The following is a 27,829-nucleotide window of genomic DNA, read 5'->3' as shown; positions in this document are numbered from 1 at the left end:
CTGGCGGCCCTGCTCCTCCTTCCCATCGGCCTCCGCTTGCGGGCCTTTCAAACATGGAGGAGCGGGAGCGGGAGTGGGGGGCGAGGTCGCCCGGCGCCGCCGGCAGCCCCGCGCGCCCGCCCAGCCCGCGCCTGGATGTCAAGTCTGACCGCTTCGACCCGCTGCTGGCCCTGTACGCGCCGTGCCTGCCCCCCATCCCCTACCCCAACGCGCCCTGCTTCAACAACGTGGCCGCCTACGAGACCTTCCTCAGGACCGGCTGCCGGGGCGGGCGCGGGCGGGCGCGGAGCGCGGACCCGGCCCCGGGGGCCCCCGCCGCCGGACCCTCGAGCAGGACCCGCCGCCGCCGGGACGCCCCCGCCCCGGACCCCGAGCGCGTCGAGCGCCTCCGCCGCCTCATGGTGGTCAGGAAGGAAGGGGACGCGGCCGACGGGGAGAGCCGCCGCGCGCCGGGCCGGAGCCGCCGCGCGCCGCGCAACGTGCTCACGCGGATGCCCCGTGAGTCCGGGGGGCGGCGGGGGGCCTTGGGGGCGCGGCGGGGGGCCTTGGGGGGACGGTGGGAGCTCGGCCTGTGAGGGGGAGGGCCTTGGGGCAGGTTTGCGGAGATAGCGGCCGGGAGGCGGGGTAGGTCGTGCCGGAGTGGTGATGTGGGGAATGGGGCGGTGGTCTGGAGTCACGAAGGGTCTGCCTGAGCTGGAGAGGCCCCGGGAGCCGGGAGGGCCGGCGCGGGGAATGGGTGTGGGTCTGCAGAGGAGGCGGGGTCCCCGGGAGTGGCGATGGGGCGCCTGCAGAGAGGATCCGCAGGAGGGCGGGGTCTGCAGAGGCGGCGGGGCCCGGACCGCTCAGGGAGGCCTTTTGCGGGCGTGTTGAGAGGGCTTGGGGACCACGGACGGAGGAAGAGGTGGTGCACTGGCAGTGCCAGGGGAAGGAGTGGTCAGGGGGGTGTGGGGATAAGAGGATGGAGTGTGGGGAGATCTGTTCAGATAGCACATTAAGCAACGGCTCATTATGGGGTGCTCTAAGCAGGGGAAAGGTTGCAGGGTCTTGATAAAAACACACGCGCGCTCGTCGCCAAATCGCTCCTGCTAGAATGCAGCAGGCACAGTATGCCACTAAGACACACTGTATCCCAGCCCCTCTGCTGGGCTGGGTGCAGGCTTTGTCTGTCAGGCTCTTATTACCATAAGCACAGGTTATTTTAAGTTCTGAAGGTGTAAATGGCTCACGGGAATTTCCCCAGGAGCCTCCTAATAGATCCCTCGAGTAAAGCTGTAAACAGCAGAGGTTGCTAATGTGTGAGTGAGGTCTCGGGTAAGCAGAACAAAAATAGCCCAGGGTTATATATCTTTTGTCATCTGGCAAGCAGTTCTGACATTTGCCCCGTGAATGCAATGACCTACTTAGCCATTCAGAGCATCTGTACCCCCCACAGCTAAATTGTGACATTGTTAAGTCACTCACTTGCCTTTGGAATGGAGGGTTGTGCTAAGCAGGGGTATGTTTTGTTTTATTCCTAGAAATGTGTTTGTTAAGAGAGAAACATCCTGAAAAGCTGTGTGCTGTTAGGGGTGCCTTTGTCAGATGATCCACCATGCGGGAACGGCTCTGCCCAGGATTAGGGTTCACCCCAGCTTGCTTGTCCAGCAGCAACACAAAGATGGAGTTTCATGTTCTTAAAATAAGAGCCGTTTGGGGAGACCCGATTTTGCATCTTTTTTTTTTTTGCCACATCGGACTTAGAACGTAACATTTGTTTCCATCTTGCCAGTTATTGCTTTGCTACCAAGATTGTCGAAGAAAAGAAATACTTCGGTGTAGTTGGTGGCTTTACCTTCACCCACAGCGCACTTTGCTGTATTATTCTGACAGTGTGAAGACCACCTTTGTCGACTTCCCACAATTAAATGTATGCCTGGAGTCAAGGTCTCAGAGAACGTGCCCTAGACACTGAAAATTTTAATTATGCCGCTGGGAACAGCTGAGCGTATATGGTAGAGGTGGGTGGGCATCACAAAGAGTTTCTGACATTCAGAGAGCAAAAACAGCAACAACAACCCACCCCCACCCCCAACCCCCGCATGGGTGAGGATTAGATTTATATATTCCAGAAAGCGGTCCTATAAGAGGTAAGCTTTAGGTGTTGAAGTTAAAGAGGGGCATGATTTCAGATAACAGTAATTATTTGAAAATCAGGCTATTGAGATGTAATTTACATTTAGCAGAATACAACCTTTTAAAGTGAGTTTTGAGCCGAAACTGGTTTGGCTCAGTGGATAGAGCGTCAGCCTGCGGACTGGGAAGTCACAGTTTCGATTCTGGTCAAGGGCCTTTGTTGCTGGCACATCCCTGGTGGGGGGTGTGCAGGAGGCGGCTGATCAATGATTCGCTCTCATCAATGTTTCTGACTCTATTCCTCTCTCTTCCTCTCTATGAAAAATCAATAATTAAAAAAAAGATATAAAAAAATAAATAAAGTGAGTTTTGAAATCACCACCACAATCATGATACAGAATAATTCCATCCCCCCAAAAGTTTCCTCATGCCCCTTTGTAAGTCAGGTGATAATTTTAGTGATGCTAAGTGTACTTACTGTTACTGAGCACATATGTGCTATACACTTTGCTAAGCCCTTTAGATGCATTATATTTGCATCCTATATTTTATCCTTAGAAACAACTTTATAGATGAAAAAAACTGAGTCTCAGTTATTACCTGTTATTGCCTAGGGTCACATAACTGGTTAGTTTGAAGCTGAGAATCCTGGGTTTGTCCCAACTTCGGGTATGTGCTTACCCACTATGCTAGTCTCAGGATATTGAAGAAGAGAGCACATTGTAATGTTGGCTTGCTTTTGGTGTGTGGAGGGTGCTGCATACATGAGGCAGAGGATTTGTGTCCAAAGCAAAGAGAATGGAATTTGGGTCCAGCAAAGAATTTTGCTAGAATGTGTTGAAGAACCAAACCAAAGATTTTTTTGTTTCACTTTGTGATGATGAGAGTGGGAACCATGGTGTGTTTTCTTAAACAAAGGCACTTTTAGGGCAGATGTTTCTAGGAGCTAAGTTTCTAGAGATAAAGTTATTTGGGGGTAGAGTGGAACACAGTTTGTCTACATCTGAACACTGGCTCCTCCCTTTTGTTGCTGTTCTGGTTTAGGCAAGTTACTTAAACTCTTGAGGGCCTCAATTTTCTCATCTGTGAAATGAGTACAATGATAGAATCTACCAGTTGTTGTTAGGTTTAAGTTAGTTAACACATTTAAAGCTTTTACAACGGTAATCTTCCTTAGCATATAGGGAAATTCTTGGTGAATGTTAAAAATCACTGTTAGACTGCCATAATTAAAAGCGCTAGGTTAGGATGCATGTCACCTGACATTGAATGTTGGCTCAGCTGTTTACTAGGGAAGTAACTTAGAGCAAATTATTTAAACTTTTCTGACCCTTGGCTTCCACATTTATAGAATGAGGGGAAATGAGAGTACCTCTGAGTTGTGAGGATTAAGTAAAATAATGCACATAAAGTTAAATTTAGTACAGGACAGGGCCTCACTGAGGGTTCAGGAATTGGTGATAATGATGGTGACAGTGATGATGATGATGATGTGATTGGTTATGGAAGGAGAAAGGTCTTAGTTACTGAGAATCTGTTGTCTGAGTTTTATGATTGCCATGAGCAGGGAGAAGTAAGGAGTGGAGTTAAAAGGGACCTGGAAGGATGGGGCCCACGCATAGTGGCTATGGAAAGGGAGGAGGATTTGGAAGAAAAAAGTACTGCACAAATGAGGCTTTTTTTTTCTCTCCCATTGGCCATATTAAGTTTTTATAAGCTTAGCTCATATCTATTTGGAATTTGTCACAGAGACTGCTGGAAAGAGATTCAGAATGTGCATTCTGATTCAGAATGCAGAGCTCATTTTTGCCTTGACAGTTTGCTCCGATAGGTGGTGCTAGTGTTGCACCTTTGATCACAGAAGGAGAGACATGCTTCCTATAATTACACCTTATTAAATTTTGAAAGAAAAAAAAAATCAAGAGAAAGACACAGATGTGAGAGTTGAAGACCTGAGTTTACCATTTGCCATTAGAATAAGAGACTTATCTTTTCTTTTTGATTTGGGGTGTGAGAGAAGTGTACCTTTTTTTTTCCCAAGTTAGAAAAAGAATGGTGTTTCTTCTCTTTGTATGGGGGTGGGGAGAGCAGTGTATGTATATAGGCTATGGGATATAGAGAGGTGAAACTTAGATGATAGCCTTTCAGATGGTTTATCCACATTATGAATCTTGTCTCATTTCAGTGTGTGTTGCCCATTGACAGCCATATTTATTGCCCATTGGGCCTTCCTGTTCCCACAGTGAGGTTGCCACTGCACCATGCTGCCTCGTGTTGGGGGGGATGGGTGGTCTTGGTTGTTACTTCTGGGAATTAGAGCATATGTTCATGTGATGCAACTATTCTTCTCTCCTTGCAGTGCACGAAGGCAGCCCTCTGGGTGAGCTCCATCGTTGTATCCGGGAGGGGGTGAAAGTGAATGTTCACATCCGCACTTTCAAGGGACTTCGGGGCGTCTGTACAGGCTTCCTCGTTGCATTTGACAAGTTCTGGAATATGGTAATTAAACCCTCCTTAGGGTGCTGGAGAACCTCTTGGGGATTAAATCTTTTATAAATCTAAAGATCCTGAGTAACCTTATTCAGAGAAACCTACAGGATAACTTCCCAGGAGAACTAGAATCTACACTTTCTTGAAAAATAACAAAAAAAAAACTTTCTCATATTGCTTCTATTTTCTTAAGGCTGTGGCTTTCAGCAGGGGTGATTTTGCCTTTTTCTCCCTCAGGGGACATTTTTTGATTATCACAACTATGGGATAGGGTGTTACGGGCATCTAGTGGGTAGAGGCCACGGATCCTGCTGCTTGTCCTCCAATACATAGACACCCCCAACAACAAAAAATTATCCAGTGCAGAATCTTTTTAATGCCAAGATTGAGAAACCCAGCCTTTAGCAATAATTACTTATTAGTAATTTTATATTGATTTCCTATTAAAAATATTTATGTTCCACTTTGGACACAGTGCTAAGTACAGAAGTTTCAGAAAGAAATTTTCACGCTACTGGTTTTTGAAAGATATATATGGATAGAAGGGGAGCAGACATATTAATAAGCAAGTTAGTTTACATGCTTTTTCCTTATGAAGGAGTGTACCACACACTCCTAGCCTCCTAGAGGCTTACTGTTTATTAGATATTTGAAGGAAAGTAGGGATGTATTATAGCACAATTCTGTGCGGTTGATCTCTCAATGGTGATAATTCATCAGCAATTCAGTCTGTAACTGTTCAGTCTCTGTTAATTTCTGTCACAAAACATAGAAACTGGAAGGGGAAAAGACGCAGTAAAGTGTTTCTCAAAATATGGCCTAAAGCTACCCGCATCAGAATCACCTGGGGTTTCTGGTTAAAACAGAAAATTCCTGGACTTCATCCCAGACCTATTGAATCCAAATCTCTAGGAGAGTAGTAGCCATGGATTCACACTTTAATGAGTTTCCTGGATATTTATGAACAGTGAAATTTAAGAACTGTGCAGCTATAAAGGCTCCTTACCACAGATGAAACTTGTCTTATATAGTCATAGGCCACTTGGAAATCCTACTCAGAGGGTGTCAGGTATTACCTTTTTATTCCTGCCCAAGAGCTGCTTCACTTAGGTTTAATTCTGCTACAATTAGATGTTATTCTGCCTTTAAAATATTTTTTTCTGAAAGCTATAAAGATAATATTTTTAACTCTGCCTCATTTCCCCCCTTTGGGCTGTTTCTCTAGGCACTTACTGATGTGGATGAGACCTACCGAAAGCCTGTTCTAGGCAAAGCATATGAGCGGGATTCTTCATTGACTCTCACGAGGGTAGGCAATTTCTCCTGACTTCCTGAGTACCCAGCACGCTTTCAGGCTTAGGCATTAAGATCACTGAGCCCAGTGAGCAGTGTTTCATAGTGGGAAAGCGCTGATGCTGTCAACCAGGCATGCCTAGACCAAAGTCTTCCTTAGTCTCTCTTCTCATGCATCCTTCCAATCTCAAATGAGTTTGTGCTTCAGACCTGCATATTATTTGAGCAACAAGTTACCTTTTTTAGGGCTTAAAAGTCTCTTTTACCCAGTAGAAATAAGCAGGTACCTTTTCTCTTGACATACTTACTGATTTATCTGAGTTATAGGTAGAAATAGGAAATTCATTACTAACTTTTTAAAAATTGCAAAGCAAGTTGTCCACAGAACATAATTGAGGAATCTGGTTTACCCCCCCCCCCCCCCCCCCCATATATTGAAAGATGTTTAAGGCTAATATTTGTCATTGCTTTTCTTATAGCTATTTGATCGACTAAAACTTCAAGATTCCTCCAAGAAGGAGGCAGATTCTAAGTCTGCAGTTGAAGACTCCACTCTGTCCAGATACTCCCAGACATCCACTTGGAAGGTAGCCTCCGTGTGGGGAAGAGAAGACACTGACCGGGGCTCACGCAAACATTCCCGCTCCGTCCCTTCTTCCCTGCAGGCATCTACAAGGGAGTCCAGGTCAGAGCTGTCAGGGAGGACTATTCGGACAGAAGGGTCTAGTGCGGGAGGTACCTTTTCCAGAGCTACTACCCTTTCTAGGGGCCAGTCCCGTAAGAAAAAGAGAAAGCCCAAAGTAGATTACCAGCAGGTATTCACTAGACACATAAATCAGATTTTCATTCGAGGCGAGAATGTCCTGCTAGTTCATCTTGCACAGTGAGCAGCTCTGCTTCACTTGAGCTTTAGTATTCGGAAACAAAATGCATGAATTGCTGCTATGCTGTATCCTAGTGTCCCAGTGAAACCCTGAGTTGGAATGATCCCCTCTGGTACTGCATGTGTTGAGGAGAGAACCAGGCTCAGGCTCTCTGGGAGATGAGCTCCCTCAAGGGAGACAGGTCTTGGGAGGATGGGTTGTTTGCATTAATATAAAAACAGTAATACCTGGCTGCATATGAGTACACACATCTGATTTAGTATCATGCTCTACTTCAGACACTCAGACCAAATATATGATCTTCCATTTGAATCAGGTTATGGTATGAATTAAATTCACTCCACACTCTTTAGTGTAGAGGAGAGAAACTCACCTCAAAAAGAATGATTTCATTTTAAAGCTAGTACTCTGAATACTCACGAATTTAATTCTAAGAGTAGCAGTATAAATTGCCCTGGAGCCCTACACCAACATTTTATAACTGTTGAATTTTGCTCTATACCATTCTCTCTTAATCAAGAAACGTAATCTATTATCTTTGGATATCTATAAGATCTAAGAAAGCTACCCAATTTAAATAAGGGCAAAATTTGAACAATTGGTATGCTTAAAGCAGCCAGCAATGAATGCCCTGATTTTTATCCCTCTCCTTATTATGGAAAAGAATGTGGGACTTCAGCAGTCTTCCTTTACCAGAGGTAACTTCTGTGAATGGCATACCAGATGGAACTATAAAATGCTCATGTGGTCGCTTCTTGTCTTTCTAACTTCTGTGGCATAATGCTAGTGCATGTACCCTGTGTATTGACTCTCTCTGACCTGTCCTATAAGCTTTATGGCAAGAGACTGTGACCTTCATGTTGATCTTCAAAGAGTGCTGCATGAACTCAGTAATATATTGTACATGCATCATACAGCTAAGAATCCCTTTTCCAGGCAGGGCTGGCCCTGTGTAGAATATCTTTCAGAATGGTTTTCATGAGACAGCAGCAGTAGTTTTATTCCCTTGTGTCAGACCAAAGAGGTTCTTACAAACTAGAGTAGGTGTGTCTGTAAGGGACACTTTACTCACAGCCAGCTTCAGTAGCAGAAATACCATAGCACTCTCCAATACTACTTGAATCATGCTATATGCTTTCTCAGTCACCAATGCAGAATAGGCTACAGACTGTTAGGTAATATTGAATTGTTTTGTTTTGTTAATTTATATTTTGTTTTATTTTAGATAATTCATGTTTGAAGTATGAATAAGAAATAGCTAACTAATTAAAATGCTTGGAAAGAAAAATTTCCGCTGCTGTTTTTGTTGTGTAACTTAGACACCTGGTACTTCTGCTAGAAGTCACTGGCTCATCATATAATGAAAGGAGAGCCTCATTTTTTGTCCATCAGACACCTACCTCACAGGAGCACTGAGGCAAAGAATATTAGGAAGGCATTTTAAAGTCTCTAAAAATGTTTAGAAACCATGAGTCATTTTTACTAACTACTTCATGGTTTGGTTAGAATGCTTATGAGCAAGGCAGATAATCTCTGTAGGTGTCATAAGTATGATCTTGCTGTGCTTGGAAGGCAGCGGTATCATCAGGAACTATTAGCCATGTTCCATTCCTTTCTCCTAAAGGACAGTGGAAATTTCAGAAGAACATCTTGAGTGAGAGGAGAATAACATTTCTTTGCTACTCCTCTGCATCCTAGCCCCTACCCTTTCTGATCATTTTCAGAAAGAATTCCCCTGAACTTCTCATTCGTTTGTATGATAATACCAAAGGGAGAATGAGCATCTAAAAATAACACATCCCTAAAAGGGAATTTGTAGAAATTGTTTTGTTTATTTGATTTTATTTTAAAATGCATTTTAAATATGTTTTTTAGAGCCAGAGCGGATATACTAAATATTTAGAGAGGTTCCAGATCACAAACTTGAACCATCATCTTTGGAATCTGCCAATCTAATCTCTTCTAAATAATGTGTCTAAAATTTCAGTTCCCCAATTAATAGTTGTCTTGTTTAATCATCAGGCACCCTGCCTCTACCTCTTTACTCGTCTCCCTTGTTTGGCTGTCCTATCTGTCTACCCTCGTGTTCCTTAACTAGAAGCTGTAATGGATATTAGATTTTTCCAGTAAAATAGAAATTTGGAATCAAAAGGAATGTAATCAATTTCTGTTTCAGTCTAGTGCCTGATTAAATTTAACCTAAATTATTTTATATAATGCTGGTTTTCGTAATGTTTGTATATATTTTTTATATATTCATGTAAGGGTTTTTTTTACTGCTTTTCTGCCCAACTTAACAATTCTGGCTCTGAAAATTTTAAAACTTTGATATATCTTAGGTGCCCATTTATTTGTTTGCTTTAGACAGTGATCCTGGAATGAATGGACTATCTAGTATTGTGTTATTTTGCAGAAAGCATACTTTTTTAGAGAAGTCAGTTTTTAAAAATCATAGCCTTTTTCTTTATTATTGGAGAAATTTTTCATAAGGAGGAAAAAATAGGTCCTAACAATATTTATGTTGCTCAAAAAATGTGATCATCTAGGATATTATAGTAAGTTGCTATGGAAACCACTGACATCTTCCTCAAGAGGAGAGTAACCACTAGAATGGTAGAGACCTGGGGGCCCCTCCACCTGAAGGGGGCTCTAAGCCGCTGCAGGTCAGCAAAACCGGTTTCTAGTATTACCCAGAGATTTGGATTTGGGAAAATTGGTAGGAATAAGTACTTATTTTTGAACATCCAATTTGGTTCTTCAAAGTAATCTCTAAACATGGGAATGTGTTTTCCAGACATTTCACAGGCCATACCTGTCTGTATACTTGCTGAGATCCCCTCAGGAGTTTCTAGCTTTGTTACATAAGAACAAGGGATTGAGAAATTAAAGATATGCTATTACACCCAGAATAGTTTCATGTGCTATTCTTTGTACAGAGAGATGATTCCACTGCTCTACCACAAGGCAAACTTGCACTTTAGGTTGTTTATTTTAGTATCTGGGAAGCATTTAGTCTTCCTTTCAGAGACCTCTTATAAAAGAGGTAGGTCGCTGGTGAGATGGTTAGCCAGAGTTAGCAGTGCCTAAGCAGTACCCTGCCTGCTTTCTGTGCATGCCCATGTCAAGCCAGAAAGCTTAGAAACCTTTAACACTAAAGTCTAGATAGGAGTCCTTGCTCTGAGTTGTTAGTGAGTCGAGAGGGGTTCATCTGTTTTCATGGTGAAATAGTCTTAAAAACACCTTTAGAGATTGTCAGGTCATGAGCCATGAGCTGCTCTTAATCCTCAGAAGCCTTATGAAAAGTAGGTGTACTGCTTTTATCCCTTGAGAAAAAATAGAAACCTAACTTGATGAAGAGTAGATATTTATATTTATCATTTGAACTATTCCTGTAGTAGCTGACATGGGTAAAATAATGAAATAAATAGGTTTTGTAAATTACTTCCTTAAATTTAGTCTAAATTTTGCCTTTAGAAAAAGTTTAAATTATTCAAAGATAGCTAGCTGTCCTAAAGTTTTCCAGTTCTTTGTGTATTTTTTAATGAATGAAATGATTTCTGTGGTTCAGGTCAAGGTTTATGTAAGTGTATCATGGTATAAATATAATGGTTTCTCAACTGTTTTAATTTCTCTTTTCCTGTGCTAGATACAGAATGCATTCAACTCCTTTTCACTAATTTCTGTTCATAAGCCTGTGTTTTTCAGGGCAGTAACTCCCAAAAGGCTTTTCTTAGTGATTGTAAAGCAAAAAAAAAATCTTGTGTGGTCTTGTGTTGCTAAGGTGGGTGGTCTGTCATTGCTTTCTGACATATTGAGCTATGGGTTTAAGATAAGCCTTTGGAGTTCCTGTCAGTTTCCTGGGTTCCGAGGAAGGGTTGGGCCTTCTTTACTCTCAGTGTTTTGAGTATTTTTCAAATGTTTGTAAGTTCTCTTGCACTCCTCTAATAAAAATGAAAGCTTTCTGTCAAGAAATGGCTTTGGGTGATTCGGAGATCGAGGGGGACGAAAGTACACCTGAGACCTTCAGTTGGTCTTTTATTTCTTTAGAATAAAGAGTAGTCTGATAAGCAGCCAGAGTTAGTGCTCCTTTAAAAATACTGAAAAGATGGGAACACTCCCTCAGGAAAGCTACAAAAGCTATTCCCAGTACATTGCAATTGCTTTTGATTTTTAGTCCTTTGAGCAAATGTCTGATGTTATGTTTTTTGAGCTGTGGGGGAAAATATATAAAAGTGTTTAACAGATATTATTTGAACAGTGATTATCTGACTGAATTCTGTGTGAGCTAGACTCTAGGGCAGCTGTCCAGTCCTTTTTCTGTTGTCCTGTCAATAAAGCAGATAGTAAGTGATGTCTTAAAAAGTGGTTTACTGACATCTAAAGACAGCCTTCTGGGCTACCCTGGGGATACCCCTCTGCAAATATTTAATGTTTTTTTAGACATGGCTCAACCTGGATGACTATATGAATTTATAGTTTTTCTATTCATATGTCAGCTGCTAAAAGAAAAACCATGACTTATAATCTTGTCTTGAAATTAACCCCTTTCTGTTTAGGGAGAATTGCTGCTAGTAACGTCAGTTTGCAATGTTCTGCTTTAGATATGTGTCATATGGGAGTCTGGAAGCTGTAATAAATATGATTGTACTAATGTACTGGCTGCTTTGTCTTTGTTAATTTTGGGGGAAGGGAGAGGAGGCAAGAAAGTCTGCTACCAAGTGAAGATACTGGTTAAAACATTTCTAGCAATGTCATTGTTGTAACCTTGTGCCTTTTTCCCCCTTCCTTAGGTATTAACTAGCAAATTTTAAGGGCAAGCTGAGATATCCCCTTAGATGGGCAAACTGTGGCTCGAGAGCCACATGCTGCTCTTTGGACCCTGGAGTGTGGCTCTTCCACACTTTTTAACCAAAGTACACACATCTAGATATCTATCTGAGGTAGCTTTATTCTTGCAAGTTTATTTGACATTCATGCTTAGAAAAGAAACTTGGCCCACATTGTGAATTATCTCTTCTAAGGCCCAAGCAATGGTAATTGCCCTGTGAATTCATTCCACGTAATAGCTCACTGGCATTAATCCACTGACTTCTCGATCTACTGAGGTCACCATCGACTGCTCCCCTCTGACTGTTTTACCACATCTGATTAACCGATCCTTACTGCTTCCAGAAATGTCTGAATTTGCCACCAGCTTTTCTCTGTGCATGTATAGAAAGTTGAACTGAACAAAGATTTGCCACATTGATTACTGGATCTCCTCAGTGTGCTTCCAGAGCTCAGTCCCCTTGGAAAGATGGATAAACAAAAATCTCTATTCTTAGAGAGGGAAACCTCAAGTTAACTGTCAAGACCCAGTTCCCCACTTATTATGTTGGACTCAGCTAAAGTACAGGAAATTTCTAACCACTGAAGCTGTTAGAAATGCTCCAGTTCTGGTCTCGCTTGTTTGTTCTGTACCTCAAAGTTTTCTGATTCAATGAGAATGTCCTTATTCATCAAAATAAAGGCGAAAGAATCACCTAGCTTGACATTTAAAATATACAGTGACAGTTAAATATTGGCCACAGAATGGAGGCCAGTGGAATGGCACATATCACTCTTTCCCTATGCTTTCTAAGAAGGACTGTCAAGGAAAGAAAGTTTCTTGCACAACTATATTCTCCCCTTGGATTAAAGTACGTAAAGCTTTTTTTCTTCAGTCTGCTAAATTACCGCTAGGTGGCAGTGGGTTAAAGAGAATGTCTTCACTAGAAGCTAGAAGTCCCAGAAGGACCTGCCTCTCTAGATCTCCAATCACTGCAACAATTAATTGTTAAATGCTCACAAATTCGGACTGAGATAATCAAGGAAAACCAAGCTATAATCAACTCAAATGACAATACAAACGTTTCTTACCAATATTGAATTTACCAACTGTGAAACTTAGGAAGCCTGACTGATGGCAGTCAGCCAGTGAATGTGCTTGGCAAAAAATGTTTAAAATCGAGATTGCCTAGTGTCCACTGTTTTGGGAGTCTATTGCTATTCTCATATCATGTGTTTCCTCATTTCATCTTGGAATACTGTCAACTCCACTCATCCTCTTTCTATCTACTGGCCAACGATTGCCCTGTAAAGCTGTCTTAAAGCCCCCTATTTCTCAGTGGATGTTTCAGTTTTGGAAACAATCTACCCAGTGTGGATGCCTGAGAGTCCATTTTGAGAAAGATTGAAGCTTTCTTCTGATCTCACAACCAGAATTAGGTCTCCCAAACTATAAGCAAATATGCTGTCAAGTCAGAGGAAAATTTATAATAGACACAGAAAAGTCTGTAGTTTTAGGCTGGGCACCCGGGCAAAAGGAGTGGGTGGACAGTGCCAGGAAGTCTCAGCACTTGATGTCAACGCCTTCAAAAGACCTTCCCCTCTCTACCTCAAGAAATAATTTCCCAGCAGCCTCTGTTGAAGAGAAATACAGTATGTGAAATAATAGATACTATATTCAAATGAATAAATTAAAAATAAGATTATAATAAAGAGCTTTGTCTCATGCATTTTTGGACCTTGGTAGCTTGTACTACACTCAAACACACTATGTGACCGGGAAGAGGACATTCACAGCATGCAATGAGAAATATAATTTTTTAGCATTTCAACCCTGTCCCAAACATGTTACACGCATGATTATGTTGTTTACATACAACTACCATGGAAGATTTTTGTTTCTATTAATATATGGGAAAGAACTGAAACAGGTTAAGTAACTTGCCAACATCTCTCTGCTAATAAATGGTGAATTAGCAATTCTATCTAAATCTCTGACTCATAAGTTTGTTGTTAGTCAATTGCACCTTAAAAATAATTATATTCTTTAGGTATTAACTAGCAAATTTTAAGGGCAAGCTGAGATATCCCCTTAGATGGGCAAACTGTGGCTCGAGAGCCACATGCTGCTCTTTGGACCCTGGAGTGTGGCTCTTCCACAAAATACCACTGCCTGGGCGAGTCTATTTTGCAGAAGTGGCATTAGAAAAAGTTTAAGTTTAAAAAATTTGGCTCTCAAAAGAAATTTCAATCGTACTGTTGATAATTGGCTCTGTTGACTAATGAGTTTGCCGACCACTGCCTTAGACTAATCAGATACCAGAGGGCTGAATTTAAAATATGGCTTGTTGGTTTGCTCAAGTGTCTGGTCTCTTCTGATTTGCATGGTCCTTTGACAAGTGATGAGTGTGCACTCAGGCCTTCTTGGCTTCCAGAGAGGTCCAGGGCAGCAGGCACTCCCAGGGCTGTAGACCAGTGGTGGCCCTGGAAACAGTGGCTGCCAAATGGTATTTTACCCACCAGTTAGTTTGGGCATTGGAGGGTTATCAATACAGTTAAAAAGACAGAGTGACTCGTGTTTTTTCCCCAATTATTCACTGTGCATTTAGAAAGTCTGCCATCCCTTTCTTTCCATTGTGTTCTAGAACTTGGGAAGAATGCTTTCTCTCAGTCTTACCTATAAACTTATCTGATTTAAACAACTCTTCTCAAAGCTAAATTATGGATATGATAAAGCTACAGAAAAATAAAGAACCCAGAGTCTACTGAGACCTAAAAGGGATCACAGGCAGAAAGGTTTGGTAAGTTGTCTATCTTGTAAAATTTCCACCTACTTGATGTGTTTATTCCCAGAATATGACAATTCTGGGAAGAGCCCACTATCCTAGGCTCTTTCACTAGTTACTTCAGAGTCCCCGTTTCTGGATCCCTATAATAGGGACAAATAATTCCTGCCTCATGGGATTGGTGATGGAACGTGCTTGGTCCAGACAGCAAAGACTTAGTGTAATTCCTGCTGTGATGAGCTTGCTGTGTGATGCTCATCAGCTTTCTTTGCTTCGCTGTGCTTGTGTTTCGTGTCCTGAGACCGGGCCTGGCAAACAAATGGACACAGCAGCATGTTGTCATCCTTTAGACTTACACACAGGTGTTTGAAAGATTGTTTCCAGGCTGCCTGAGTTCTCCCCATTTCTTCAGTTGGCTCTCCCTGGGTTAAAACCTCAGAATATCATCAACTTCCCCACTGCTGGGAGAGCTGTGTGCTCCCCCAGGAATGACATTAGGCTCCACGGGACATTCATTAGTTGAGGTTACGAAAGGACCACAGGGCACTGGAATGGTAATTTCCTACATGGGACCCCAGTGACCCAGAGCGAGCTAGCTCAGCTGTTCTGAGCATGTGGCTAATGAGGGAAGGGTCATGGTTTCACTCCTGTGTGGGCCAATTAGTGTCACGTGGAAAAGCACGCTCCTGGGCCGTCAGACAAGCCTTATATGTGTGGCACTGCTCACCAGGATGGCTCAGTGTAGCCATCATCACTATCGAAAACCCAACCCAAAACCTACGATTTCTTATTGCATAGGCTATTGTTTCCAAAACTTGGGTCATTTTTGGAGCTCCTTCATGATTTTTTGCCTTATCCTAAGTCGATCACTGCATTTTTATTTAAAATTTTTGTATAAATTGACTCACTTTTAGCTTACACTTAAAAGTGTTGGTGCATCACTAACATCAATAGAAAATTGGGAAATTTACCCTAAATTTACACATTAAAATAAATATATAACTATTGAAATTAAAATCTTCATACCAACTGTAAACACCTCCTGAGCCACAAGTGATCTGTGTACTGTGTTTTAATAAATGTTGCAGGTAAAATGTAAAAAAAAAAAAAAAAAAAAAAAATGTTTCAGGTATATAAACTGCATGTGTTATATAATATGCTAGAGGCCTGGTGCATGAAATTCATGCCTGGGGGTGTGTGTCCTTCAGCCCAACCTGCTCCCTCTCCAATCTGGGACCCCTTGAGGGATGTCCAGCTGCCTGTTAAGGCCCAATCCTACCTGGATCAGGCTGGCAAGCAGGCTGCTTCTGCCGGCCAGCCTGATCACCCCCTAACCGCTCCCCTGCCAGCTTGATTGATGCCTAACTGCTCCCCTGCCAGCTTGTTTGCTCCTAACTGCACTCCCCTACAGGCCTGGTTCCCCCCAACTGCCCTTCCCTGCAGGCCTGGTTGCCCCCAACTTCTCTGCCGGCTTGGTCACCCCTAACTGCCCTCCCCTGCAGGCTTGATTGCTCCCAACTGCCCTCCCTTGCAGGCATGGTCCCTCCCAAATTCCCTCCCTTGCTGGCTATCTTGTGATGGCCATCTTGCATCCACATGGGGGCAGTCATCTTTGACCACATAGGGGCAGCCATCTTGTGTGTTGAAGTGACGGTCACTTTGTATATTATTCTTTTATTAGATAGGATTAGATGGGATAGAGGCCTGGTAAATGGGTGGGGGTCAGCTGGCTTGCTCTGAAGGGTGTCCGGAATCAAGGTGAGGGTTCCCTTAGGGTATAGGGCAGTCTGGGTGAGGGGCCTGTGGTGGTTTGCAGGCTGGCCACGCCCCCTGGTGATCCAAGCAAAGGCCCTGGTATCTGGGATTTATTTATCTTATATAATTGTTACTTTGTAGCCTTGAGTGGAAGCCTGGGCCTGCTGGAAAGCTTGGCTTCCTCCATCACTGGGGAAAACCCAAGCCTCCTGCTGTCTCTGTGGCCGCAGCCATTTTGGGTGGGTTAATTTGCATACTCACTCCTGATTGGCTGGTGGTCATGGCTTGTGGGTGTAGCTGATGTATGGTCAATTTGCATATTACTCTTTTATTAGATAGGATTGTTCTGTAATAAAATGGTCACATCAGGAAAAACAGTATTATAAAGCAATTGCTTTAGTGGGAAGAGTTAGTTGGGAACAGTGACTGGGAGTTTCACACTTGAAGTGATGAAATTATTCTTGTAAGAATTTTAACACAGATTTCTTCCTAATAGCCATAAACATGTAGCTATAAAGCCTAAACTGAACAAATCTAGAGTTTAATTTACATCTAGCTTTAGCTCAAAAGTTGTGGCTTTTTTTTTTTTTGCACTCTCTGCTGCTATTATCATTAACACTGTTTCTTACACATCCTTATTATTATCCATTTTATAGTAAACAAAGCACAAACATGAAAGCAGATGTATAGTCTTCACAACATCCTTGTTCCCCTCCAGTTATGAGTCAGTTTATGCTACTCTCCCCAGTTGGCCAGTTCCTTATGGAGAGCAAGCTACAACCAATAGTGGTGTTGGTAATAAAAATACATTTCCTAATTAACTGAGCATGTTACATTCACTCCATTTATGAAAACGTGCACTGGAGGACAAATACACAGGCCTCTTCAGGGTGGACAGAGAGCTCAACACATTAAAAATGAAGAAATGTCAAAGCAGTGCATATTTTATAAATTCAGGTTGAATGATGGCAGCTTTCAACCCTCTGTGTACCTGTGAGTGGTGTTTAGCCACATTTGGAGGTCTGGATGTGAAGTCTTTGTGAATCTGAGGTCTCAGGGTCTTCCCTCCCTGTCCCAGGTCAGCAGATGAGCCCTGCCGGGAGCATTAACTTACATAGAAATCTGGGTTAAAATATACCATTTGGCAGAATGTGACATTTTAGCAATGTGGGAACAAAGTTGTCTGGGATGTAGAACAGTGAGAAGATGAATAGTTTTCACTTTTCTTCTTGTGTTCCCCTTACCTTCTTGCTGCAGTCAATCCCACTATTTCAGTGCTGCTTGAGTGCTCTTTTTAAAAAAATGTTTTTTATTGATTTCAGAGAGAGAAGGAGAAGGAGAGAAAGAGAGAAAAATAAGTGATAACAGAGAATCATTGATTGGCTGCCCTCTGCAAGCCCCACACTAGGGATTGAGCCCACAACCTGGGCATGTTCCCTGATTGGGAATCAAACCATGACCGCCTGGTTCATAGGTCAATGCTCAACTGCTGAGCCACACCAGCTGGGCGAGTTATCCCACTTTTACAGCTTTCTCATCATGCTTACAAAGTCGTTAATTGGTAGCAAGAGGACCAGACCATTTTATAAGTGCCGAAAGACTTACTTAGACCAGAAAATCTAAATATTAACAGGCAGAAATGCAATTACATGTGGACCTGATGAGTACTTTAATGATTAGTCTGTCTCTCCCTCTCCCCCTCTCTCATACACAAGACAAACACACATACGCACACTAAAGAGCAGGTAGAAGACTGTTCTCTTTAACATCTGCAATGTTCTCATTGCACAATACTTACTGGAACAGTAAGACTGTGTAATTGGTGAATGTGATGTATGTATTTATAAAAAATAGTATAAAATTTTAATTAAGAATTATCTATTAGGATTCTGTTTGTATGGCCTTGTTCTAAGACTGATACATACTTGTGATCTTTGCCTCTGAGGGCAAAAAGTTATTAGTTCATTGGGTATTCTGTGTGAGGAATCTGAGGCTTGCCTTATGGCCTCTTCCCTACCCTTGCCAAGTCCAATTATGCCTTAGCACGGCTTCTCACCCCATCCTCCCCCGTCCCCGGAGTTCATCTAGGCACATCTGTTGCTCCATGAAAAGTTTTTTGGCAAAAGCTGCTTTCTCCTGTGCTGGGCGTCATCTGTCTTGACTGGCATAGAACTGTTTTTACTGTGTGTGTGTGTGTGTGTGTGTGTGTGTGTGTGTGTGTGTGTGTAGAGAGAGAGAGAGAGACATTTATCTATCTTTATATATTAAAATATAGAGTAGGGGTGTCGAACTCAATCAGAGAAGGGGCCAAAATCTAAAATCCAGCCTAAATCGCGGGCCGAATGGTTTACTGAACAGTCATAAACTGTCATTGTGATGGAAACGCTTCGGAGTGCAGTGATGACAGCGTGGTGCGGGCCACATTGCAAGGCCTGGCGGGACGGATTTGGCCCGCGGGCCTTGTGTTTGACACATGTGATATAGAGTTTCCCAAAAATATATGTGTACAATGTCTGTAGATTCAATTACATTTTGAAAATGAAATGTATTTTAATAAACACTGCCTTCATAATTATTCAAAGTATGTATACAATTTTTGGGATACCCTGTATATGGCATTTTAGTAGAGATATCAACATTATGATATCAAACCAAGAGTGATACAGAGATTCCAATTCCAAAATGGTTGGGAGAAACTGGTTTAAACCCTCATGTGACAGAGGAACAGGCCAGAATTCTCAATGTTTTCTTCCTACTCTACCTTTCGGATCAGTCTTTCCCGGATATAACCCTCAACTCTGGGCTCTCTTGCACTGAGTGGGTATTCAGAAGTTAATACTGACTCTTCATTTTGAAAGCTATTACCAATGATCTATTAGACTTATCTTTGGTCACAGAGATTTTAGCAGAAGGTAACATACCTAGGAACTAACTTTGCACAGGACTGGTAAATGGTAAGACATGACATCTTGAACTATGTAACAGATGCCTCAGTTCTTAGGGTAGCTGGAATCTCTGGGCCAGTCACCTCTAACTACAACCATCAATGGCTTCCTCAGGGTCCCTTGGGGATGGCTAAATGGGACAAGCTAGGAAGGTGTGGCTCATGGTTATGGGAACATCAAACCTGACAAGCCTGATGACATCCAAAGTGTTTGCTCCATGTCCAGGAGCTAAGTACAGCGGCTAAGAAGTTGCTTGACATCTCAAAGCTTGGGTCCATCCTGTGCAAAGGCACAGGGTAGCTACCCAAGGAGTTTGTGTTCCAGGTGCCCTAGATGTCAGCACCGCATACATAAATTACAGGGCCCAGTGAAGAATGAAAATGCAGGGCCACTTGTTCAAAAACCATTTGAAGATGATAGCAGAGCATTAAACCAGGCTTGGGGTCCTAAGTATCCATGAAGCCGGCCCTGCACGAAGCACAGCACCAGGCCAAAGTGGAGCCAGTCGGAAGTTCAACAGGGGCGGGGAGTGGGGCAGGGGGCTTATTGGCAGGCACAGCCCCAAATCTGTCTTCACAGCATACTGGATTCTTTCTTCTGTGACTGACATGCCATTTCAGTGGCGTCCAAGCTGGCTGTGCTTAGCCACTACTAACTATGCATGAGTAGTCTACAAATTAAAACATTACCATTATTTTCAAATAATTTAGGGAGTTCTGAAAGATTTGAAGTCCATTTATACAATCTCAAAAAATGTCAACAGTGCAATTGTCAATGAAAGAAAAGGAAGAACTGTTACATTTTTTCAATAAGACCATAATGTCAAATCCAGAATGGTTTAAAAAATGAGATTTTTAAAATATAATTTATGTGAATAAAGCTTATAGCTAGTGATGACTATCAAGAATTTGAAAAATATTGTTTGGATTTAAAACTCTTCATCAGGAATTGAGATTTCAAGCATAAAATCTGATATTAAAAAGCTACATTCTTAAAAAAGGCAAATTTCTCATTAAAATTTAAATTATTTTTTAGAATTTTTATACAAATTTAGTACTGTATTTAATATTTTCCTTAAATTTTGAATTTTATTTCTTATAATTACATAATATAAAAAAAGGGTAATGAAGGCTTTTTCTAAGTCCTTTATAGTTTACCCCAGAGGGGATCTTAAACTATTATCATTTTTTATGTGTATTACAAAGTGAAAAATGTTGGAAGCAGCAGTCTAGCCAGCAGATTTCTGAAGGAATCTAAAATAACTCTTCTGCTTTTACCCACTGGTGGTAGGAAAGACTATGTATTGAGATTTTGACTTAGGAAATCAAGGCATGACTGAAACAGAATTCAATCATGGTGACAATTAATAGTACTTCATAGAGCTGTTGAAATGATTATGTGAGATACTGTATGGTAAATGGCTCAGAACAATGCCTGGAGTCTAGGGAATATTCAATGAATAGCAGTTACTATTACCTAACACCTTGGATAACCAATGAATTAAATTCTGTTGACTCTGTCTGCAATGCCTCAGCTCTGTTCTTGACCTTACTTTCCATTCCTCCTATCCCACCCCACCATAATTTAGCATTGTTCTTCCTCTGACACTTATATAAGCCTTTTAATTTGTCTTTTCATTGTATATTTTAAACACATCTGGTTCAGTGAAGACACTTTAGGTGACAGCATATCCAACATAAATTTATTTTTTCATACATTAAGACATTCAAAGTTTCCAGAGTCGGTTCAACAACACAACAATATCAGGGCTTAGGTTCAGGGAGTGTGTGTTGTTTTGTTTGTTTTGCCTGCCTCCTCCCACCATGGTCTCAATAGGGCTGCTATAGCTCCAAGTATCACCTCCACTCATGATGACATCTAAAAGCATGGCGAAAAGGGGTATTTTTTCTAGAGTAGAAAATTCTTCCAGAAAGCCTCTTAGAGTCCCTTAGAACACATCTATCATTAACCAGTAATAGGCAAAGAGCAATGGAATCATAATAATTAGCTTAGATGTTTCAGCATTTATCCTTGGGCCTGGGCCTGCATCCCCTGAGTGTAATACTAGTCCTATACCCAAACAGAATTGTGATTTTACTAGCCAGACAAGAGTGGTGGCTGCTAGGTAAACAACCAACAATTTCAGCTAATCTTTTGTACACACCACTGACAGATTCATCAAGCATTTGTCCCTTGAACAAGAATCCAGTGTACTGAGTCCCTTCACCTGGAATTAAGTGTTTGGTCCCTAATCTGACAGGTGAAGTCAGATTGTGCAAGCAGAATCCTCTAGGAGCATTCTATACTTTAGCTTCATAGCTCCTTGTCACACTTTGTATCGGGTCTAGTAATAATTAATGTCGTTTTTAAACATTTGTTTAAAATCTTGCTTGGCGTTGACTTGTATTGACATAACCTTCAAACACGTGGTATCTACAGAACGTGTGAAGTGCAATTAACAAGTTTTGCTTGAAAAAGTTTGTGTTTGGTTTGGTTTTTGTTGCAAAACTAGGGCTAAGAAGATGGCGGATGAAAAGCATATTCGGCACTGCATGCTTTACGAGTTCCAATTAGGAAGAAAAAGCAAGTGAGGCTGCAAAAAACATCTGTAGTGGTCTTGGTCAAGATGCAGTTAGTGCCAGAAAATGCCAGCGTTGGTTTGAGAAATTTCGTGAGGGAAATTTTTCATTAGATGACAAGAGTGGTCGAGGCCGTGTGTCCAATTTTGATCAAGAAGCTCTTCAAGCTCTTTTGGTGCAAAATCCTCAAATTACCCAACAAGAGCTTGCGACAACTTTAAATTGTTCACAAAAAAAACAATTTCCAATCAATTGCGTGCACTTGGCAAAGCCCAAAAGTTTGGAAAATGGGTTCCTCATGAGTTGACCGACAACAACCGTAATCAAAGAGTCACAATTTGCAGTTCGCTCCTCTCTCGTCAAAACCGTTTGCCGTTTTTAGAGCAAATTGTTACCGGAGATGAACAATGGGTGCTGTATGTTAATTTGAAAAGGCGGCCTCAATGGTTGAACAAAAATGAGGCTCCGCAGCCCACGCCAAAACCTGACTTGCATGCGAAAAAAGTGATGTTGTGTGTTTGGTGGAATTTTAAAGGAATTTTTCATTATGAACTTTTACCATCTACCCAAACCATTACAAGTGCAGTGTATAGTGCCCAATTGGAAAGGTTAGCCCAAGCTTTAAGAGAAAAAGAACCCGCGCTGATTAATCGGAAGGGCGTAATTCTTCACCACGATAACGCACGACCGCATACTGCAAGAATCACTGCTGAAAAACTGCGCCAGTTGGAATGGGAAGTTCTCCCTCAACCTGCATATTCTCCTGATATTGCCCCTTCCGATTACCATTTGTTTCGTTCTTTGCAAAACTTTCTTCTTGGAAAAAAATTTAATAATGAAGAATGCCTCAAAAATGCATTGACCGAATTTTTTGCATCAAAATCACAAGAATTTTACAACAGAGGGATTAAAATGCTTCCTGAGCGTTGGGCACAAGTAGTAGAAAACAACGGCAACTATATTGTTGATTAAATTTTGTTGTATTGTTTAAATAAATCCGATTTAAAAAAAGTATTAGGAAACGACATTATTACTAGACCTAATAATTATACATGAATTTAGAGAACTACATGACTAGTATCTCTACCCAACTAACTCCAGAATGTAAACTCTATTAGAATCGTGTCTGTTTTGTTCATCATTATAATCAACACCAAACACAGTACGTATTCATAAATATTGGTTGAGCGACTGAATGTTTACATCTGTCAAAGGAAACAAGCAGAATTTCAACAGTTAAATACTTAATATGGCAAAAGCAGGTTTCTATGTAGCTAACAAAAAAGGTTGAAAGAATTTGGTACCTCAACATCACCAACATTTTGTTAAAGAACTAATTGCCAAGCCCTGAGTGCACATGGGACCATTAGTAATTCTGTAGCTATGCAAATTAAAACAGTGATGTATGATTTATAGCTTTAATAACATTCTGAAGGCTCTTAAATTTTAATCACTTGCAACATCCTTTTTAATATTCAATTACTTTATTAACTAATTAGGTCACTTGCTGAAAAAGCACATAAGGCTGGTGCTATTTTAATATCAGCTGAGCCTCACAAAATACCTTTGAAATGGTGCAAATGGTTTATTTATTTTAAAGAGATCATTAAGATGCTATAATTAATAAACCAATTACAAAAAAAAAAGGCCTGATAGTGATAGATGCACAAGTACAATAGCAGTGTCCGATGGATTTGTCATTTTTATACACATATATCAAGGGGCAAAACTTAAATGAAAACCCACTATAAAAAGTGCTTTCCTAAATAATTTATTTGTGTGATGACTGATAATCCTATCACGGCAAACCTAAACTTGAGGCTTGTTCATTATGCAAACCTGTAATATGTACTTTCAGTTCATTTAACGACACTCACGATGGAAAATCCACAGCAGATAAAGTAGGCGCTCCTTGATGACTTACAAGAGCCTTAATTTGCAGACCAAGTTGGGCATTTCATGACTTATCAGTGCATTGGAGTGAGCTGAGCCTCCCAGAGGAGAATCAGGAGAGACATACAAGGGCAGCAGCAAGCCTTGCTTATTGATTTCCCAGCACTGCGTTTAGGTCTTTGAAGCAAACAAAGTGAACAAAGAAAGCTAAGGCTAAGCCTGTGGGGACTTTTCACCCAAAATGCTCAAAGGAGACTATGGTTCATAGCATTAAGCCCCCATTGCTAATACAGAGATGCTGGGACTAGGGCTGAGGATGGGTAGGATGGCGTTCTTAGGCTTGGAATAGAATTTTATTTTTAGGATCAGGGTGAGGTGAGAGGAACCAAATGACTTTGCTGGGCTGGGAAAGAACACCATTGAATCCTAGAGGCCAAGTAATTTTTCTGGCCAAAAATAATATAATAAAAACATAATAGCCCCATTTATTGAGTGTTTACTACCACTAGACACTGTGTCGACTGCCTGAGTTATCTTCTTGGGCAGTTCTGGGTATTTGTTTAGTTGACATTTATTTACTGAGCACCTCTGAAACCAGGCACTATTCTAAGCACTGGAGACACTAGGGGTGAACTAGACAGACAAGTTTCTTGCTCTCTTGGTGTTTTACATTCTATTGCGGAAGACAACAAAAATCATACATTGCATGGAAACAAAAGAAAAGCAACTGCTTTAGGCAATGCGAAGTGCCATGAAAAAATTCAAACAGGAGAACGGAAGGCTGATGGATGGTGACTGGGGCAGTTCTTTCTGATTTGTTGTCCTTAGAGAAGGCCTCTCTGAGGAAAGTAACAACATTTGCAAATGGACAGGAGGATTTTGAACAACATAGAGTTTGTTCTTCTCCCAGTGAAACGAGTTGTTTTCTGCTTTATGTCCTCATGAAGTTAGTGAAGGTGAATGGGGAAGGCAACTATAGAGAAAGGGATGCGGGATGGGGTGAGAGTAGCAGGAAAAGGAGAAACTGAGGAAAAATAGGAGGTGGCATCATTATGTTGCCATCTTTATTATTCTTTTGCAAGCATGGCCACTTTTTGCAGTCAGACTCTGATACAAACTTGCGTGCATTTGGTTGTTTGTGTGTGGTGGTGGGTTCAGAACTGCAGAGAGCATTGCTTCTCATCCCTCCTGCTTTCTGCCACTGCTTTCCGTGTTCTCAAGTGGTCACAGTGATGTTTTATGTATTTCGTATGTATTTATGTATTCCAGTCTGTTTTAGCACCTCCATGATGTATTGTGAAATTTTAAAATATTTATCAATTTCCACATTATCCCAGGGATGCTAACTTCTTTAGAAAGAGCAACCTAGCGCCAACAAGAAATCTGATGTGGGTGCTACTCAAATACGTGGGAAAACTTCTTGCCTAATGGAAAACTTCAGAAAGGGCCCCCATTATCTCTGTCAATTGTGAAACAAATAGCGGTCCAGTGAAGTGTGCCCCTCCCAACTCGGACTCATGGGTCCCACTATATACCCAACTCCCAGCCCAAGCTGGATTATCTCAGAGAGTTGTGTTAAGAACAGTTTGTTTCCCCCCCCCAAATGAGACAAGAAAACGTTAAATATAAGCAGACATCTACATTAATGGGTAACTACTTTGGTGAGTGAAGTTCCATCAGAGCCCAGTGGATATTTGTCCTTTCCCTCTTCACTCATCCAGAGTGGATGCCAGTCAGGAATGTAAGTGAAAGGAGTGTGCTAGTGGAACGCGAGTATTAAGGAAGAGAAGAGCTGTGAGTTTTGCAGTGAACTTGGACAAGAAAAAGCTAGTTCTGTGCATCTCTCGGGTCCTCAAAGCGGACTAGAAGGCTTTTACAAAGTCTTCACAAAAGTTTCTCTTCCTCATTCTTGTGGTTTTGCTATCTCAATAAATTTCTCTAACAAAATAAATTATTCTTATTCAATTTTTGTTCCATTTAATCACTAGCATTGTAACAGCATTGTAATCTGTAAATTGTCATCGCACATGTCTGTTTCTGCGACACTATTAAGTAGATCTTTTCTAAGAAAATGAATTATAGTAAACCACTTTTCTAGAAAAATTAATCATACTAAATTTGGGAATACAGTCTATTTGTGGCCTGGGTCTTCTTTCCTTTTTAAAATTTGGAACTGGAGCAAGATAGTTGTGTTTTGAGGTCTGCAAAGGACTGTAAATAACCTATGAACATTCACATGTAAGGGTGACCTCTGGGACACACATCTTTTATCAGGAGTGGATTCTTCAGGGTCTTTTGTGAGAGAGAACAAGAATGCCCAGAGCAAATGGTCTGCAGACACACGGGTAGGATAGTGCATGTCCTAGGACTTAATCACTCTTTCCTCACACCTGGTAGTAACCAAACCTTTTTCATTGAACATCCATAAAATGGGTGTTCAGTGTCCCACCACAAATATATTTATGAAATATCTATTCCACTGTCATTATTAATCAGTAAATTTTTATTTTTCTATATTTTAGATAAAATAAATACAAATAGATATACCATCCTTCTCATGCAGTGGAGGATCCTCTGGCATTCTTCCAGGGCCCGTGTGATGCAAACCATTGAAATCCCTGCTCAGAACAATTGAGGTAACCTGAGGTAAACTTGGTTTCTTGCAGAAACCTCGGTGTTGATGGGGAACAGATTTACTACTAGGGGCACCTTATATTTCTTATATAAGAATCTGAGTGAAAATGTATTAAACAGAACATTCCAGCCTTTGACCTTCCCTGGAGCTTCTCTTGGGATCACTGGTCCAAGCTTTCAGAGATGTGCAGGCTCCCTAAGTGCTGCCTTTACTATCGTAATTTCTACCCTGTCAGAGGACCGTAGTATTGTTATTTTAGAAGTATTTTTCTTTAAGTTATCTCATTTCACTTAAATTCATATAATTAAAAATGTTCTTTTGGTCACTACCATAAATGGAATGCCAATATTACTTAATGTAAATAGGAAGAAATTTAAAAAATAATTAAAAGAAACACCACAGTGAGATATCACCTACATCTGTTAAAATTACTGTCATCGCTGAAACTGGTTTGGCTCAGTGGTAGAGCGTCGGTCTGCGGACTGAAGGGTCCTGGGTTCGATTCCGGTCAAGGGCATGTACATTGGTTGCGGGCACATCTCCAGTAGGGGGTGTGCAGGAGGCAGCTGGTCAATGTTTCTAACTCTCTATCTCTCTCCCTTCCTCTCTGTAAAAAAATCAATAAAATATATTTTAAAAAATTACTGTCATCAAAAAGATAAGAGTTAAATGTTACTGAGGACGGTATTGCTGGAGTAAAGGGAACCCTTGTTGGGAATGTAAACTGGTGCAGCCATCTTTTCAAAAGTTTTGAAGTGCCTTTTCACCATTCAACAATGAGTTAAAAAATCTTTTTCAAATATGAAATATGGAGTTACAAAGCTACAACTACCAGGAATTTAAATAATGGCAACATTATGGAAGAATTTTATGAACTCAGCACTGATGGCTGAATTCTGAGGATGTATCTCTTAAACCCATGGAAAATCCCTAGTGTGGGACCTGAGAACCACCTGTACTTGCCATATAATAATAAAACTATAACATATAACCTTGACAGAGAAAAACACCCTCAACTTAGAATGTACTTCCAATTCAAACCGACTGAACCTATCATCTTTCCCAGAGTTTTGAAAAGTGGTGAGGTGAAAGGAAAAAAAAGAATTGGCTAACTAAAGAAAGTTGTTATGACGGGTGAGTATTATTATTTACATCACTTGAGTTTAAGCCATTTATTTTTCCTAGCATCTAAGATATGCAGGTGTGTATACAAGATGCATAACAATTTAAGAAAATTTTCTTTAAAAAATTATTTTTTTTATCACACTTGTACTGAAAATGATACAAATATGATTGCATCTGCCTGATAGTGCCTGCCTGAGTATGGCATTGGAATCCCTTCAGATGTTTCCCCACACAGTCAAGGTTAGAGTATATTATTGTATATTCAAGTATATGATTTCCTACTAGATTCTGGTATTCATTGTTATCATATTTACATGAACAATGCAACTTCTCCTTCCCTACAAAACCACTTTCTTTGTCACTGAGTCCACCCATCATTAGAAGTTTTTGGTTTTGGTTTTCTTTGTGTTGTTAGGTGAAGTGATAGTTGTGGTGGTAATTTTTATACAGTTTTTGTGGAAAATGGATCTTACATCCTCACAAATAAAGTAATAATCTCTGTGTAAGAATTCAAGGTGACAAGTGA

The 27,829-nt window shown here is 41.1% G+C and overlaps 1 protein-coding gene across 3 annotated transcripts; it reads left to right on the top strand.

Moving 5' to 3' along the window:
• Positions 1 to 2: 2 nt before the first annotated feature.
• On the top strand, positions 3 to 26,575 carry LSM11 (LSM11, U7 small nuclear RNA associated). 3 transcript variants are annotated; one of them, XM_036424969.2, is made up of 5 exons: positions 7 to 498; positions 4,472 to 4,611; positions 5,828 to 5,911; positions 6,375 to 6,580; positions 26,066 to 26,575. In XM_036424969.2, exons 1-5 carry the CDS (start codon positions 54 to 56, stop codon positions 26,067 to 26,069), a joined length of 879 nt encoding a protein of 292 aa, XP_036280862.1. In that variant the 5' UTR covers positions 7 to 53; the 3' UTR covers positions 26,070 to 26,575. The 3 variants fall into 3 exon arrangements, with proteins under 3 accessions (XP_036280858.1, XP_036280859.1, XP_036280862.1); XM_036424965.2 differs by lacking the exon at positions 26,066 to 26,575 and having other exon boundaries at positions 3 to 498; positions 6,375 to 11,434; XM_036424966.2 differs by lacking the exons at positions 5,828 to 5,911; positions 26,066 to 26,575 and having other exon boundaries at positions 5 to 498; positions 6,375 to 11,434.
• The last annotated feature ends 1,254 nt before the right edge of the window (positions 26,576 to 27,829 follow it).

This window comes from Pipistrellus kuhlii, unplaced genomic scaffold (assembly GCF_014108245.1).
Source record: "Pipistrellus kuhlii isolate mPipKuh1 unplaced genomic scaffold, mPipKuh1.p scaffold_m20_p_8, whole genome shotgun sequence".
In the NCBI taxonomy this organism is placed as follows: domain Eukaryota; kingdom Metazoa; phylum Chordata; class Mammalia; order Chiroptera; family Vespertilionidae; genus Pipistrellus; species Pipistrellus kuhlii.
This window is presented reverse-complemented; position numbering and strand designations above follow the sequence as displayed.

Bases quoted from the DNA above. Each gene is read 5' to 3' on its own strand.
- LSM11 (XM_036424965.2), top strand. From the start codon at position 54: ATGGAGGAGCGGGAGCGGGAGTGGGGGGCGAGGTCGCCCGGCGCCGCC. The intron at 499-4,471 runs GTGAGTCCGGGG...CTCTCCTTGCAG, and splicing joins CGTGCTCACGCGGATGCCCC to TGCACGAAGGCAGCCCTCTG. The intron at 4,612-5,827 runs GTAATTAAACCC...CTGTTTCTCTAG, and splicing joins TTGACAAGTTCTGGAATATG to GCACTTACTGATGTGGATGA.